General features: G+C 45.0%; 1 protein-coding gene across 2 annotated transcripts in view; it reads right to left on the reverse strand.

Annotated features, from left to right (window-relative positions):
* Positions 1-300: 300 nt before the first annotated feature.
* The window catches only part of WDTC1 (WD and tetratricopeptide repeats 1), a 57,063-nt gene continuing 44,935 nt past the window's right edge, over positions 301-12,428 (reverse strand). For both annotated transcript variants that reach the window (XM_068135975.2, XM_068135976.2), the window contains exons 7-16: positions 11,900-12,082; positions 11,647-11,741; positions 7,502-7,617; positions 7,259-7,337; positions 7,060-7,156; positions 5,109-5,285; positions 4,388-4,668; positions 3,408-3,561; positions 3,024-3,216; positions 301-2,408 (exon numbers count right to left, since the gene is read on the reverse strand). In XM_068135975.2, coding sequence (XP_067992076.1) covers positions 2,214-2,408; positions 3,024-3,216; positions 3,408-3,561; positions 4,388-4,668; positions 5,109-5,285; positions 7,060-7,156; positions 7,259-7,337; positions 7,502-7,617; positions 11,647-11,741; positions 11,900-12,082 — 1,570 coding nt within the window. In that variant the 3' untranslated portion in view covers positions 301-2,213. The remainder of the gene's footprint in view (positions 2,409-3,023; positions 3,217-3,407; positions 3,562-4,387; positions 4,669-5,108; positions 5,286-7,059; positions 7,157-7,258; positions 7,338-7,501; positions 7,618-11,646; positions 11,742-11,899; positions 12,083-12,428) is intronic.

Below are 12,428 nucleotides of genomic sequence, written 5' to 3' on the forward strand. Positions count from 1 at the left end.
TCGCCTCTTAATTTGCATAGGACACCGTAGGGTCATTAATGAACACCACCTAATCCTGGAAGACGGGACGCCCAGTTTAAGGTGCACACGTGGATGTATCGCCCTGCCTGTGAACCACCAGGATGACAGTTTATAGATGGGTCGGGGATTCATATCCGAGGTTAACAGCTCGTAGGCGAGTGTTATCCCAACACGTCACTGGCTACCAGAGCAAACTTTACAGGTAACCTCAGGCCTGTGTAATTTAGTCACAGCCAACTGCAACAACCCCACCATTGGAGAAAAGGAAAACAGAAAAAGTAAAGATATTACCAAAACGTTTTCTTTTTATTAATAGCACAAAAATACAAATTAACTTCAACCTGCATCCAGTATATTTTTCTTTTAAGGAGTTCCTATAAATTAGTTTTGAACATTGTCAACACCCCAAAGCCTCTAGCAGCAATTTTCCTCTTTTTTTTCTTTTCTTTTTTACAAACACAGACGGACGGTTTGACATAAAAATGTAACAAAACAAAACAACAAACAACAACAAAAAAACATTTATAATCATTGCAACATTATGGCAACTGGAGCTGTCCAAAGTTGTTTTTCCACATGAAGATACAACCTATTTAAATTGCTCGCACAACGTTTCATCAGATAGGCCGACATGAAAAATGCAGCACGAGAGACAGACAGAAAACAACAACAACAACAACAAAAAGGAACCTCAACTTCAAAGCCTGGTGAAGGTAAAAACTGAAGCCGGGGCCTAATCAAATAACCTTTGCTGAAACGAAACCCACGTCAATAGCGCGTCGATTATAGCAATAAAGTTTCCGCCGAATGAAAATGTTCCATTCCCAGATGCGGAAAGGCAAATAAATGGATCTTTCCCACTCGACGGGTTTCATTTCAGCACCAGTACCAAGTGCCAGAGAAATGCAAACTTCTTGAACATCGTCAAGATCCGCCCACCCCAAAATATTGCTCCCGCCCCTCAAAAAAAAAAAATAACGATGATGAAAACATTTTGGAAATCACACTCTGCTGTTGCAATTTAAATAAAAAATAAAAAAATCAAGAGAGAATTATTGGATTGGCAAACATTTTTCATTTCTTTTGAATTCCAAGCCACAAGTATAAATATAAATTCCTACTAATTTAGTCACGAGTGTGCATGCATGCACGTGTGTATGAATGGTGTGCGCAACACTGCCACATCGGCCAATCACCAGGTTTCCCTCGACGGGTGTGGCCAATCGGCAATTTCATCACCTTTGCTTTGCGCACAAGTCATGGCCAATCGTACAAGCTCGCCGCCTCATCCCACAAAGTTCCTAGAGCATGAAGCAAAGTTGCATGGAAAGGCAATATTCTCAAACTCAGTGCAATAGCTTACCGTACGTTGAGAAAACGAAAAGGTAACTCTGGGTGTTCGAACGAATCGCAGTCTCACTGCAATGTTGACCTTCGATCGCCGTATCCAGCCAAAAAAAAAAAAAGGGTCCAAACATGGCTGCCATGCTCGCATGCAAGGGTATCAAGAGTGGCAGTCAAGGGAGCCCGCGGTCCGGCCATGTCCCCACAACAGTGAGGTCATGACAAGTGATCGATTCGGTCCACAAATGCCGAGAGGTCTCCGGTGTCAGAGCTGTTCTTGGGACCGAGGTTCATGAATAGTGTTTGCCAAAGTGGCAACAGTGATGGAGTCAAAGGATGCTCGCTTGAAACCATCATGAAACGAGTCTCAATGACGTGGGTATAGAGGAAACCCATTTTTGGGAGGGGGTGGAGGTGGAAGGGTAGGTAGTAGGACTAATGAAGTGACATTCCAATGTAGCAAGTGGGTATTCCGGTTTTCAACATTTTCAGCAAACCAGAAAATGGGGCACCGTCACATTGTGGAAATTTTGCTTGGACTACAACACAAGTTTGAGTGCTGGGCTGGTTTGGAGCCGGACAACGATGCATTCGGGTCCACCAATTGGGGAAAGGGAGATTGAAATTCGAGCAACAATTGAATTTTGAAAGAGTTGGTGGTATGAAGATAATTTAGGAAAACAGCAAATGCGATATCAACTGAAGAATGGAAAAAATTTGAATCGGATTTCCAAAACTATTAGTGTGTAGCTTCTGGGGGAATACACAAAATCAGCCAAGGCCAAGCAAAAAAAAAAAAGAGGCGGTGGGGAAGAATTAAGATTGGCTAATTCTGGGAAAAAGGCCCATCAAGTCGTGCGGCAGTGAACCTCGCGTTCAGCAACCATGTCGTCATCCGAACCCAATTCAGAGCCCGTCAGGCTCGTGATGCGGTATCCCATATTGAGAAGCATAACCTCGAGAGGGTCGGCCTTCATGCGCCGCTGGTTGGCCGTGCAGACTGCCTCGGTGTCGTCTACGAGGCGCTCGTTTTCAAAGCCGGACTGTGGCACAAGAAGCCAGGGATTGGGAGGAGAGTTTGAGAGATGATCAACAGAGACCGGTCCACATCATTTGCTTTCGATCAAAGCTCATCAACACCGTGCTAAAGGGAGCTACTTGCTGCTTGTCCATACTGGAAGTAACTTGCCAGCTGCATTGTGTGAGGCTAAGGAAATTTGCTTCCAAGCTTCAAATTATGCAAATTGAATAAAGTTTTCATTTCCTTTTCAACCTTTTACTCATTCCTTTATTATTTTCTTTATTTATTTCTTTATTTTCTTTATTTTTATTTCTTTTTCTCTTTCTCTATTTTATTTTTTTCTTTCTTTCTTTATTTTATTTTTTTTTCTTTTCTTTATTTCTTTTCCTTTATTATTTTCTTTATTTATTTTTTATTTTCTTTCTTTTTCTTTCTTTTATTTTACTTATTTTTCTTTCTTTATTTTCTTCTTTATTTATTTTTTTCTTTTCTTTTTAAATTTTTTTTCCTTCTTTTTTTTTTCCTTTCTTATTTTTCCTCATTCGACCTTTTATTCCTAAGTGAGTCAGAGAAGGTCACACGACGTAATGCAGTATCTGTAAAGGCAAACAAATCAAACAAATATGACTGAACTCACGAGAGGGCGAGGGGACCAAAGCCTCACAACAGGGTCGATGCCGCTCGTTGCAAGGAGGCAGGCCGAAGGATGGGGCTGCAAGCAGTTCACGATGGAGTCGTCGCCACGCTGGACGTGAAGGAGGCTCGCGGTGGACTTGTCCCACAGGAAGAATGAACCATCATCGGAGCCAGCCACAACAAACTGCCCAGCACTGTCACCACAAAAGAGCACCATGAGAGACGGTCGGGCAAGAAGAAACACGGCAATCGTAGCTACCCACCGTACTTTATACGCGTCGAGATTCATGAAAGACTCGCCCACGAGACCGACTCAAAGTACGTAATGGAACGGTGAAATGCACGAGTACAGGCAAAGTGGTTCGGGGCAAAAGCTCACACTAACCTGCCAAAGAAGTTTGCTTCCTTGATATCTGTTGTGGTGTTGCAGTGTCCACAAAAGCGCAGCTTGTAGTCGTACGTCTTGTCACGTAGAGCTTTCTCCTCATCAGAAAAAACCCGCGTCCTCACTGGTTCTCCGGGCACATTCTTTTCATCATCTGATCGGGAACAATATAATTAGCTTATTGTGTGCACTATACCGTGTTCAAAGCCTGGTGTTGTCTTAGCGGTTCGGGTGCTGGTTTGGGATCTTAGGATCCTGGGTTTGAATCCCGGTTGATCGCTGAATTAACGCCAGGGGGGTTGACTCAGCCTGTCATCCTTCTGAGGTCGGCAAATTGAGTACAAGCTTGCTGGGATGAATGATCCCGGTGTTTACCCCGATTTAGAATAGGTGCACCGTATCCCTGCGCATCGTAAGAGGCAACTTAGGGTTGGCGTCAGGAAGAGCATCCGGCCATAAAAACATTGCCTCAAACAGGGAACGATGATTGTCATGGGGTCCACAAGGCTAACCCCCGCTCTAGCGGGGAAAATGGCCTTAATACGATCATTCATTCATTAATTCATACCCAGAGCTCGGGATAGCTCAAGTCAGTTGCATGTTTGCCAGCAAGCTGTTTTTTTTTTGTTGTTTTGTTTTTGTATACAGGATCGAGGCTCATGAAAGAGCTAACATTTATCACATAAACAAATAAAACAGACACACAAAACATATAATAAGGGGAGCGGTAGACAAGATGGGGACAGAAGGGGAAGCACACAAACACAGCATTTGAGAGAGCAGGGACATCGGGAGATCTGTGGGAGGGAGAGGGCTTGGGGGGAGGAGGCATGGGAAGGGGGGTGGGGTGGGAGAAGTATTCAACACAAGGACACTGAAATTGGATTTTACTTGTCCTGGATTGTACTTGCAGATATTGTCACAAAAGGTAGATAATCCTCACCATTTCCACAATTATATGCATTTGAAAGCTGCCTCACCATCATCGTCATCTCCTCCTCCGCCCGTTGCTCCGCTACAAGGTTCATTTTCCGTGCGGGAATAAAGCGCCGCCTTGATGTCGCGGTCGAGAGCGTCGCAAGCACTGCTCTGCGCCTGTTCCGGAAAGCGGGTACGAAACTCGTCGAGACATAGCAGCGCCTCGTTCACGTACTTCAGCTCGTACAGGCAGCGAGTCAGGCGGAAGTGAGCCTTCAGGTGTGCAGGGTTCAGCGAAACAGCCGTGTGGCAATCGCGCAGAGCCGCGTATTTATCACCGTCCCTGCAGAACAGATTCCTTTATGAAGGAAGACCGTCTGGAATCGAACGGGAAAACGACGCGAGTGGCTCGAGGGGTGGGAGTTGCAAAACTCTAGAGAAACTGCTTTGTTGTGCATAACCAGATAATTCTTGAATTGCTTGAAACTTCTGCTATTAAACGTTAAAATACAATGTCGGCGAAGGAGAAGACGAGACTTTCAAGAACACTGAATGGAGACAAAACGGCGAACCTGTCGAGGTGACACATTGAGAAAAGGTATTCTGAAAGGTAATTTGTTCAAAGCAATCAAGTTAACTTGCATCAATAACTTGCACACCTCTTCAGAAAACCATTTCTTCCTCAATCAGCCACAAATACAGTAAAATTCCGTTTTAAAATATATGACAACTCAAGATTGCTTGTCCAAACACAGGCCCAAGTTAACAGAGGCCACAGCTTACCATTTTCGCTTCATCAAGGCAGCGGCGCGGTTACCATGAAGGACAGACTTGCCAGGGGACAAGAAGATGGCCCGACTGTACAAACCGATGGCCTTGGACCACTGCTGCCGTGCAAATGCCTCGTTGGCCTGCTGCTTTAGCTGCTCGACTGCCGGTGGAAGATCTGAACACGAAGGGCTATGGAGGTCAGAAGGAAGGAAGCCAGTGAGTGCAAAGCCATCTTTGGTGCTCTGCTATTATAAAGAGTTGAAACAACAGAAGTGAGGAACAAATTGCATTAAAACGTGTTTCACCGCCGTTGACACAGTGGCTATTACACCACATCTACCTCACATGTTACATTAGTTATTCATGCCTGTTTCTGTCCTTTATAGCATCCGTGAAAACAGCAAGTTTCCTGGTTGGGATGATTTTCAATTTAGTTTGATTTTTTTTGACATTTTGACTTTTTTTTTTTTTATCTCACTCCTCTCTTGAAAATGGAGAAGATTGTCATGGGGCCCGTAAGGCTAACCCCCGCTCTTGCAGGGAAAATGGCCTTAAAATGCATGTTGTTGTTGTTGTCACTCCTCTCTTCGCACGTGCGATCGGGACAAATTCAGAGCCAAAGTACCGATAAACTACAAGTTGTTCACAATGTAACATTAAATTGAAATAAAGTTCTTCCTCGATCATAAGCTGACGTTTGCGGACAGACAGACGTGAACCAATTGTTTAACCCCTCTCTTTGTTTTGCGTGCACGGGGTAAGAAAAGAAGTACCGACGTGTCAATAATTAAGAGCATAAGAGCAAGTGAACACTTCACGGAGATTTTAAAATTGGTTTCATTTTCTTAATCACACCCTGCTGTAATTGGAACCAATCACGAAAGTTTTTGGGCATGAGGAGCCTTAGACCATCAATGAACCATCTGCGACTATCCACCAAAAATGTTCAAATCTGGTTGACAAGGAGCAAACATACTAAGATTGCCTTTTTGTTTGGTCGTTAGCTCACGGGATATCCGAAGAACCTACGTCCCTGGTGTTGGTTTAGCGGTTAGGATGCCGGCTTGGGATCCTAGGATCCTGGGTTCGAATCCTGGTCGATAGCTGAATTAACGCCAGGGGAGTTGACTCAGCCTGTCATCCTTCCGAGGTGGGCAAATTGAGTACCAGTTCACTGGTAATTCCCTGTGTGTGTCGCAAGAGGCGACTAACAGGGTTGGCGGCAGGAAGGGCATCCGGCCATAAAACATTGCTTCAAAAAGGGGACCAAGGTGCTCGAAAAAGGCCAACCTCTGCTCTGCAGGGAAAAATGGCCTCTAAAGGTGGTCCTATACGTCCCACGAGCTGATCCAGGTCAACCGATTTGCCATTCTGATTGAAGGACCAAAGTCCATCTGGGCCTGATGAGTGAATTCAACATATTCTTGATCGTCGACTAAAATAGTGGGATTTTAGAAGCAATTTCAAAAATAAAACATCTACAGAATCTGGGCCCACCAACAATGCAGATTATCTAGTGTGACATGAACAATTAGCATACACAACAACAACAGGCATTTTAAGGCCATTTTCCCTGCTAGAGCGGGGGTTAGCCTTGCGGTCCCCACGACAATCTTCTCCATTTTCCCCTATTTTCTGCATCTCCCCTTGTCCGCATTTCTTCTTCCACCATCTTTAGCCAAGTCTTTCTCTGTCTTCCCCGTCCTCTACTTCCTTCTACATTCATTTCCATCACTCTTAACCAGTCACTTTCATCCTTCCTCAACACATGACCAAACCATCTCAACCTGTTTCTCTTCACAGCATCAATCACAGGCTCTATTCCCATCATTTTTCGCAATTCATCATTTCTCTTCCCCTCTCTCAACGATACTCCGTACATCCAGTTTACAGTTTACAGAATGATATAACCTATTCTCGTTTAGTGAAACATCCTTGGAGTGTGTGTGGTGGTCAAACGCACTTAGAAGGTTGCGCATCACTCGGCAGCCTCAGGCCATTGGTGTAGAGCAAGAGGCCATTCGTTACTTTGTTGGTGGACTTTCCATTCTGTACCTCACCTAAGAGGACACAATGAACATGGGTCAAATTTGTGTTTGGAAAGGAGGAGCAAAGTGCTTGGTGACTATTCGATGCTAGTCAAGGCAAAGAGGGCCACTCACCCGACAGGGTGGCAGAACATGACGCAGGCATGACGAAACAGTAAGGTCTCTGTCTGCCGTAGAGGTCAAACAAGTAAATCTGTAAAGAAATCAACAATCATCATTAGTGATGCATAATCCACTTGTACAGCAATAGAAAAGAAGGGGGTTTATTTGGGATCACCAATCAGCCAACCATATAGCAAACCCAACTTTGTCCTCCAATGACGATTCTTGTAAAGCATGGAAGTTAAAACGCCATACCTGCTCGCCACCCATATTCACGAGTAACTCCGTGCCATCAGGGCTGAAGGTGACGTAAGTTGCAGCAAGAGTACGAAATCTTCGCTGGTAATCCGACTGCTTGGATGGCAGGTGTCCTGCAAAGGGGAGGCGATTTTAAAATAGGAATAACTAGAACGGAACTCTTTGACGTCATGTCGACTGATATGCCTCCACCCACATTATTACATCATTATAATACAGGGTGTCTCAAAATACATGGAACCCATGTCACTGCTAATAATTCTGCCAATATTAATGTTCTTGTTCTTTTTTTTTCAGATTTGAAGAGAGGAGACCATAACAACTAATAATTATTAATCAAAATGCCTTGGACAAAGGAGGAAAAAATATTTTGCGTCACTACTTATTTGGAGACGAAATCATTCAAAACGGCAAGCAAAATTTCGCAGGAAGTTCAACTTCAACAACTATCCCCAGAAAAACCAAATTTATCGTTGGGCACACAAATTTCAAGCAACTGGATCAGTAAACAACCTCAACAAGAAGGCAGAAACACACTTATTTCTGGCAGGAAGCTGACTGCAAGATCTCCTGACAATGTGAATTGCGGAAGATCTCCTTCAGCCGCATCCAAAAGCCTCAAAACTGCATCCAAAAGCCTCAAAACTGCATCCAAAAGCCTCAAAACTGCATCCAAAAGCCTCAAAACTGCGTCCAAAAGCCTCAAAACTGCATCCAAAAGCCTCAAAACTGCATACAAAAGCCTCAAAACTGCATACAAAAGCCTCAAAACGGCATACAAAAACCTCAAAACTGCATACAAAAGCCTCAAAACTGCATGCAAAAGCCTCAAAACTGCATGCAAAAGTCTCAAAACTGCATACAAAAGCCTCAAAACTGCATACAAAAGCCTCAAACATTCTGTCGGAAGGAGCCAGAAAAAGTCCATCCGAAGACGTAGCCAAGAGCTGGGTCTTTCACGTGCGTCAGTGCAAAGAATCTTGATCAAGGATCTTCAGCTGTACCCATACAAGATCCAGATCAAGCATAAACTCACACCAGCTGACATGGCAAAACGTGTTGTGATGTGCCGGTGGTTCATGAACAAGATCGAAGAGGTTCCTGACTTTCTTGATGATGTTTGGTTCAGCGACGAAGCACACTTCTTGCTCTGTGGGCATGTCAATAGCAAGAACAATGTGTTCTGGGGCACACAAGCCCCAGACGAGGTGCTTCAGAGGCCCTTGCACTCTGTGAAATGCACGGCCTGGGTGGCCATCTCAAAACATGGCATAAACGGACCGTTTTGGTTTGAAGACGCAGACGAGGAGGCGGTCACTGTCACAAAGGAGCGTTACATTGTGGTGCTCAACAAGTTCTGGAGGGGACTTGGGAGACGTCGTGGCGTGAATCGAGATGTGCAATGGTTCCAACAAGATGGGGCAACTCCACATACAGCCAACATCACGATGGAGTGGCTGGACCACCGATTCCCTGATCGGCTGATCAGCAGGTGCCGCGAACCCGAGTGGTCTCTGCATTCACCCCATCTGAACCCCCCAGATTTTTATCTCTGGGGGTTCTTGAAGGACCACGTGTATGAGAATCGTCCTCAATCCATTTCTGAACTGAAAGTGGCCATCACCCAGAAGATTCATGCCATCAGGAAGGAAGAGTGTGTCAGGGTGATTGACAACTTCGCTCGTCGGCTTCAAGTGTGTCTAAGGCGCAAAGGCGGTCATTTGGAACATGTGCTCTAATAAATGTATCCTTTGAGCTAGAGACCTCAAATCTTCAGTTTTTTAATTGTTATCATATCAGCTTCCAGGAAATGTAATCTTTTTTTGGAGTTTCTTGTCTGAGTAATAAATTATCATGTTAATGGGTTCCATCTATTTTGAGACACCCTGTACTTGCATCAAGTTTGATTTAAATCCATTCAGCTGTGCCCAAATTAGCACATTTTTACCTGACAACCTCTGACCTTTGACCTATTGACCCCAAAATTTAATCAGTTCATGTTTACATCATTATACATACCTGTACCAAATTTCAATTGGATGACCAGCGATTCTCGAGTTATAGACCTATTGTGGATTTTGGCCTTTGACCCCAAAAGCTAATCACTTAATATTTACAACATTATACATGCCTGTACTAAGTTTGAATTAGATCACTTCAGCCATTCTCAAGTTATAGACATATTACAAACTTTGACCTATTGACCCCAAAATCTAATCCGTTCATCTTAACATCATTATACATACATGTACCAGATTTGGTCAGAATCCCATCACTGGTTCACAAGTTATCGCAGTAATGGTATTTTTACGTAACATGACATCTGACCTTTGACCTCGTGCCCCCAAAATTTAATCATTTCATCTTTACCTCATTATACATACCTGTACCATGTTTGACGAAGATCCCTTCAGCCGTTTTCAAGTTATCGCGGTAACAAAAACCTATCACGGACGGACGGACAGCTGGACGGACAACCTGAAAACATAATGCCTCCGGCGACTTCGCCGACGGAGGCATAAAAACAGCCCCCCACCCCCCCCCCCCCCCACACCAAAAAAACAAAAAACAGAGCTAACCCTATACAATTCTGCGTATACGAGGTGTGTTCAAAAAGTATGCGACCTTAATTTGTCGTGCGTAAACAAATGAAGCTAGGGAGGCGTTGATTGGTGCACGTATGTAGGCGATCCTAATGTGCACGCGTGAATTTTTTCCCACCTGCAGAAGCTGTCATTCGACGGCAGACTGCCGATGAGTGAGGAAGTGTAAGTGAGCGCCGTCGGATTTTCGTTTTTGACAAAATGACGGAAAAACTTGAACAAGGCTACTGCATCAAATTTTGTGTAAAGCTTGGCGATTCCCAAGTGGAAACGATCCGCAAGATTCAACAGGCCTTCGGGGACGAAGCAATGAGCACCACACAGATAAAGGAGTGGTACAACCGCTTCAAAGATGGCCGCACATCAGTGGAGAGTGAAGCACGTTCGGGTAGGCCCTCAACATCCCGAAATGAGATCGTCATTGACCAATTGAGGACCCTGGTGATGCAGGATCGTCGAATCACGATCAGAGAACTTGCAGACGAGGTGGGCGTCAGCATTGGATCCGTTCATTCCATTATGAAGGAGGATTTGGGCTTCAGGAGAATCTCAGCGAAGTTCGTACCAAAGCTGCTAACGATTGAGCAGAAGCAACTCCGTTTGGAGATCGCACAGGACATGCTGGAGACTGTGAACAGCGATCCCAGCTTCCTCAACACAGTGATCACTGGCGATGAGTCCTGGGTTTATGGGTACGACCCAGAAACCAAGTTGCAGTCATCACAATGGAAGCATCCAACATCCCCGAGGCAAAAAAAAGCAAGGCAGGTCCGCAGCAATGTCAAAGTCATGCTGACCATCTTCTTCGACTCCAGTGGCGTGGTTCATCACGAGTACGCACCACACGGAACAACCATCACCAAGGAGTATTACCAAGAGGTTCTGCGTCGCCTTCGTGACGCTGTGCGATGCAAACGGCAGACCTGTGGGCAGCGGGCAATTGGCAGCTCCATCACGATAACGCACCCGCCCATTCTTCACATTTGATAGAGTTTCTTGGCCAAACACAACACACCTGTGCTTGGACAGGCTCCCTACTCTCCCGACATGGCTCCGTGTGACTTCTGGCTTTTCTCCAAGCTGAAAATGCCCCTGAAAGGGACCAGATTTCAGTCCAGAGAAGACATCATGCGTAATGCGACGGACCAGCTGTGTGCCATCCCAAAAGAGGCGTTCCAGCGCTGCTTCCGACATTGGCAGAACCGTTGGGAGAAGTGTGTGGCAGCCCAAGGGGACTACTTTGAAGGAGATTAGTGTAAGTTTGTTGTATCTGGATACGAGTATTTTTTATGAGCAAAGGTCGGATACTTTTTGAACACACCTCGTAATTGCATCCAAAATTGTGCCAAGGGATATATCCAAACGGAACCAAAGGGCGTTCGGAGAAGACTATGTATTGGTGTGTTTGGTCAAACCAAACATTATTCTACCATGTGACCTTGTTAGATACATCTGCCAAACAATGCAACATCAACAAAGGCTGAGCTGCAAGGATGACAATACCAAAACAAGCAAGTGCCAAATTACTGCCTTCCATACCAGCTATGAAGTACTGGATCGCAGATTCGGGAAGAAGGCTGCATACTGTATCGGGGTACTGTGAACCACTGGGTGAGTTGAGCCTCGCTACCTTCCTGTAGGAATGTTGGGGACACGATTAGCAAATGATGCACTAATGCAACTGCAAGGAAGAGATTTCAGCCAGAAGTGAAGAGCAAAGGATCAATAATCACTTTTGCAAGCTCACTGTAGAATTCCCGTCTCCGCTCCACTCACCAATTCCACATCTTACCCGTGATTGTGGATCATTCGAAGGTCATAAAGCCTCATGTAGGGGTCGTTGGCACCGACTGCGAGGCAACTGTTGTCCCGGGGATTAATAGCGAGGCATTTGGCTTCAACTTGGGAGCCGCAGTAGGCTGTCAAATCGATGAGCACCTGTGAGCGGCTGTTGTTCTCACGCAGGTCAAATTGCCTGTGAAACAAGTACAACATGGAGAGGAAAGGAAACAAACTAGAACGACACTCGGTAGAGCGCATACCCCCACCAAGCTGAACAGTTTATGTTTTGTATCCCACTGATAGGACGGATCTGGATCTAGACCTGAACCAAAATCGAATTGGCTTGTTCTTGTTACCGACCCAACTCATCCCCCAAGTTTAGTCAGAACCCGTCCACAACTTTTTGAGATGTCGTGGGAGGTATTGTTTTTGGCCCGATCTCTCAATGGTGAAGAATCACTTTAGAAATTCTAGTAACCGCATCCGGATTTTCACCAAAGTCAAATTGGCTTGTTCTTGTCATCTACCCAACTCGTCCC

This window comes from Myxine glutinosa, chromosome 14 (genome assembly GCF_964187855.1).
Source record: "Myxine glutinosa chromosome 14, kmMyxGlut1.1, whole genome shotgun sequence".
NCBI lineage: Eukaryota > Metazoa > Chordata > Myxini > Myxiniformes > Myxinidae > Myxine > Myxine glutinosa.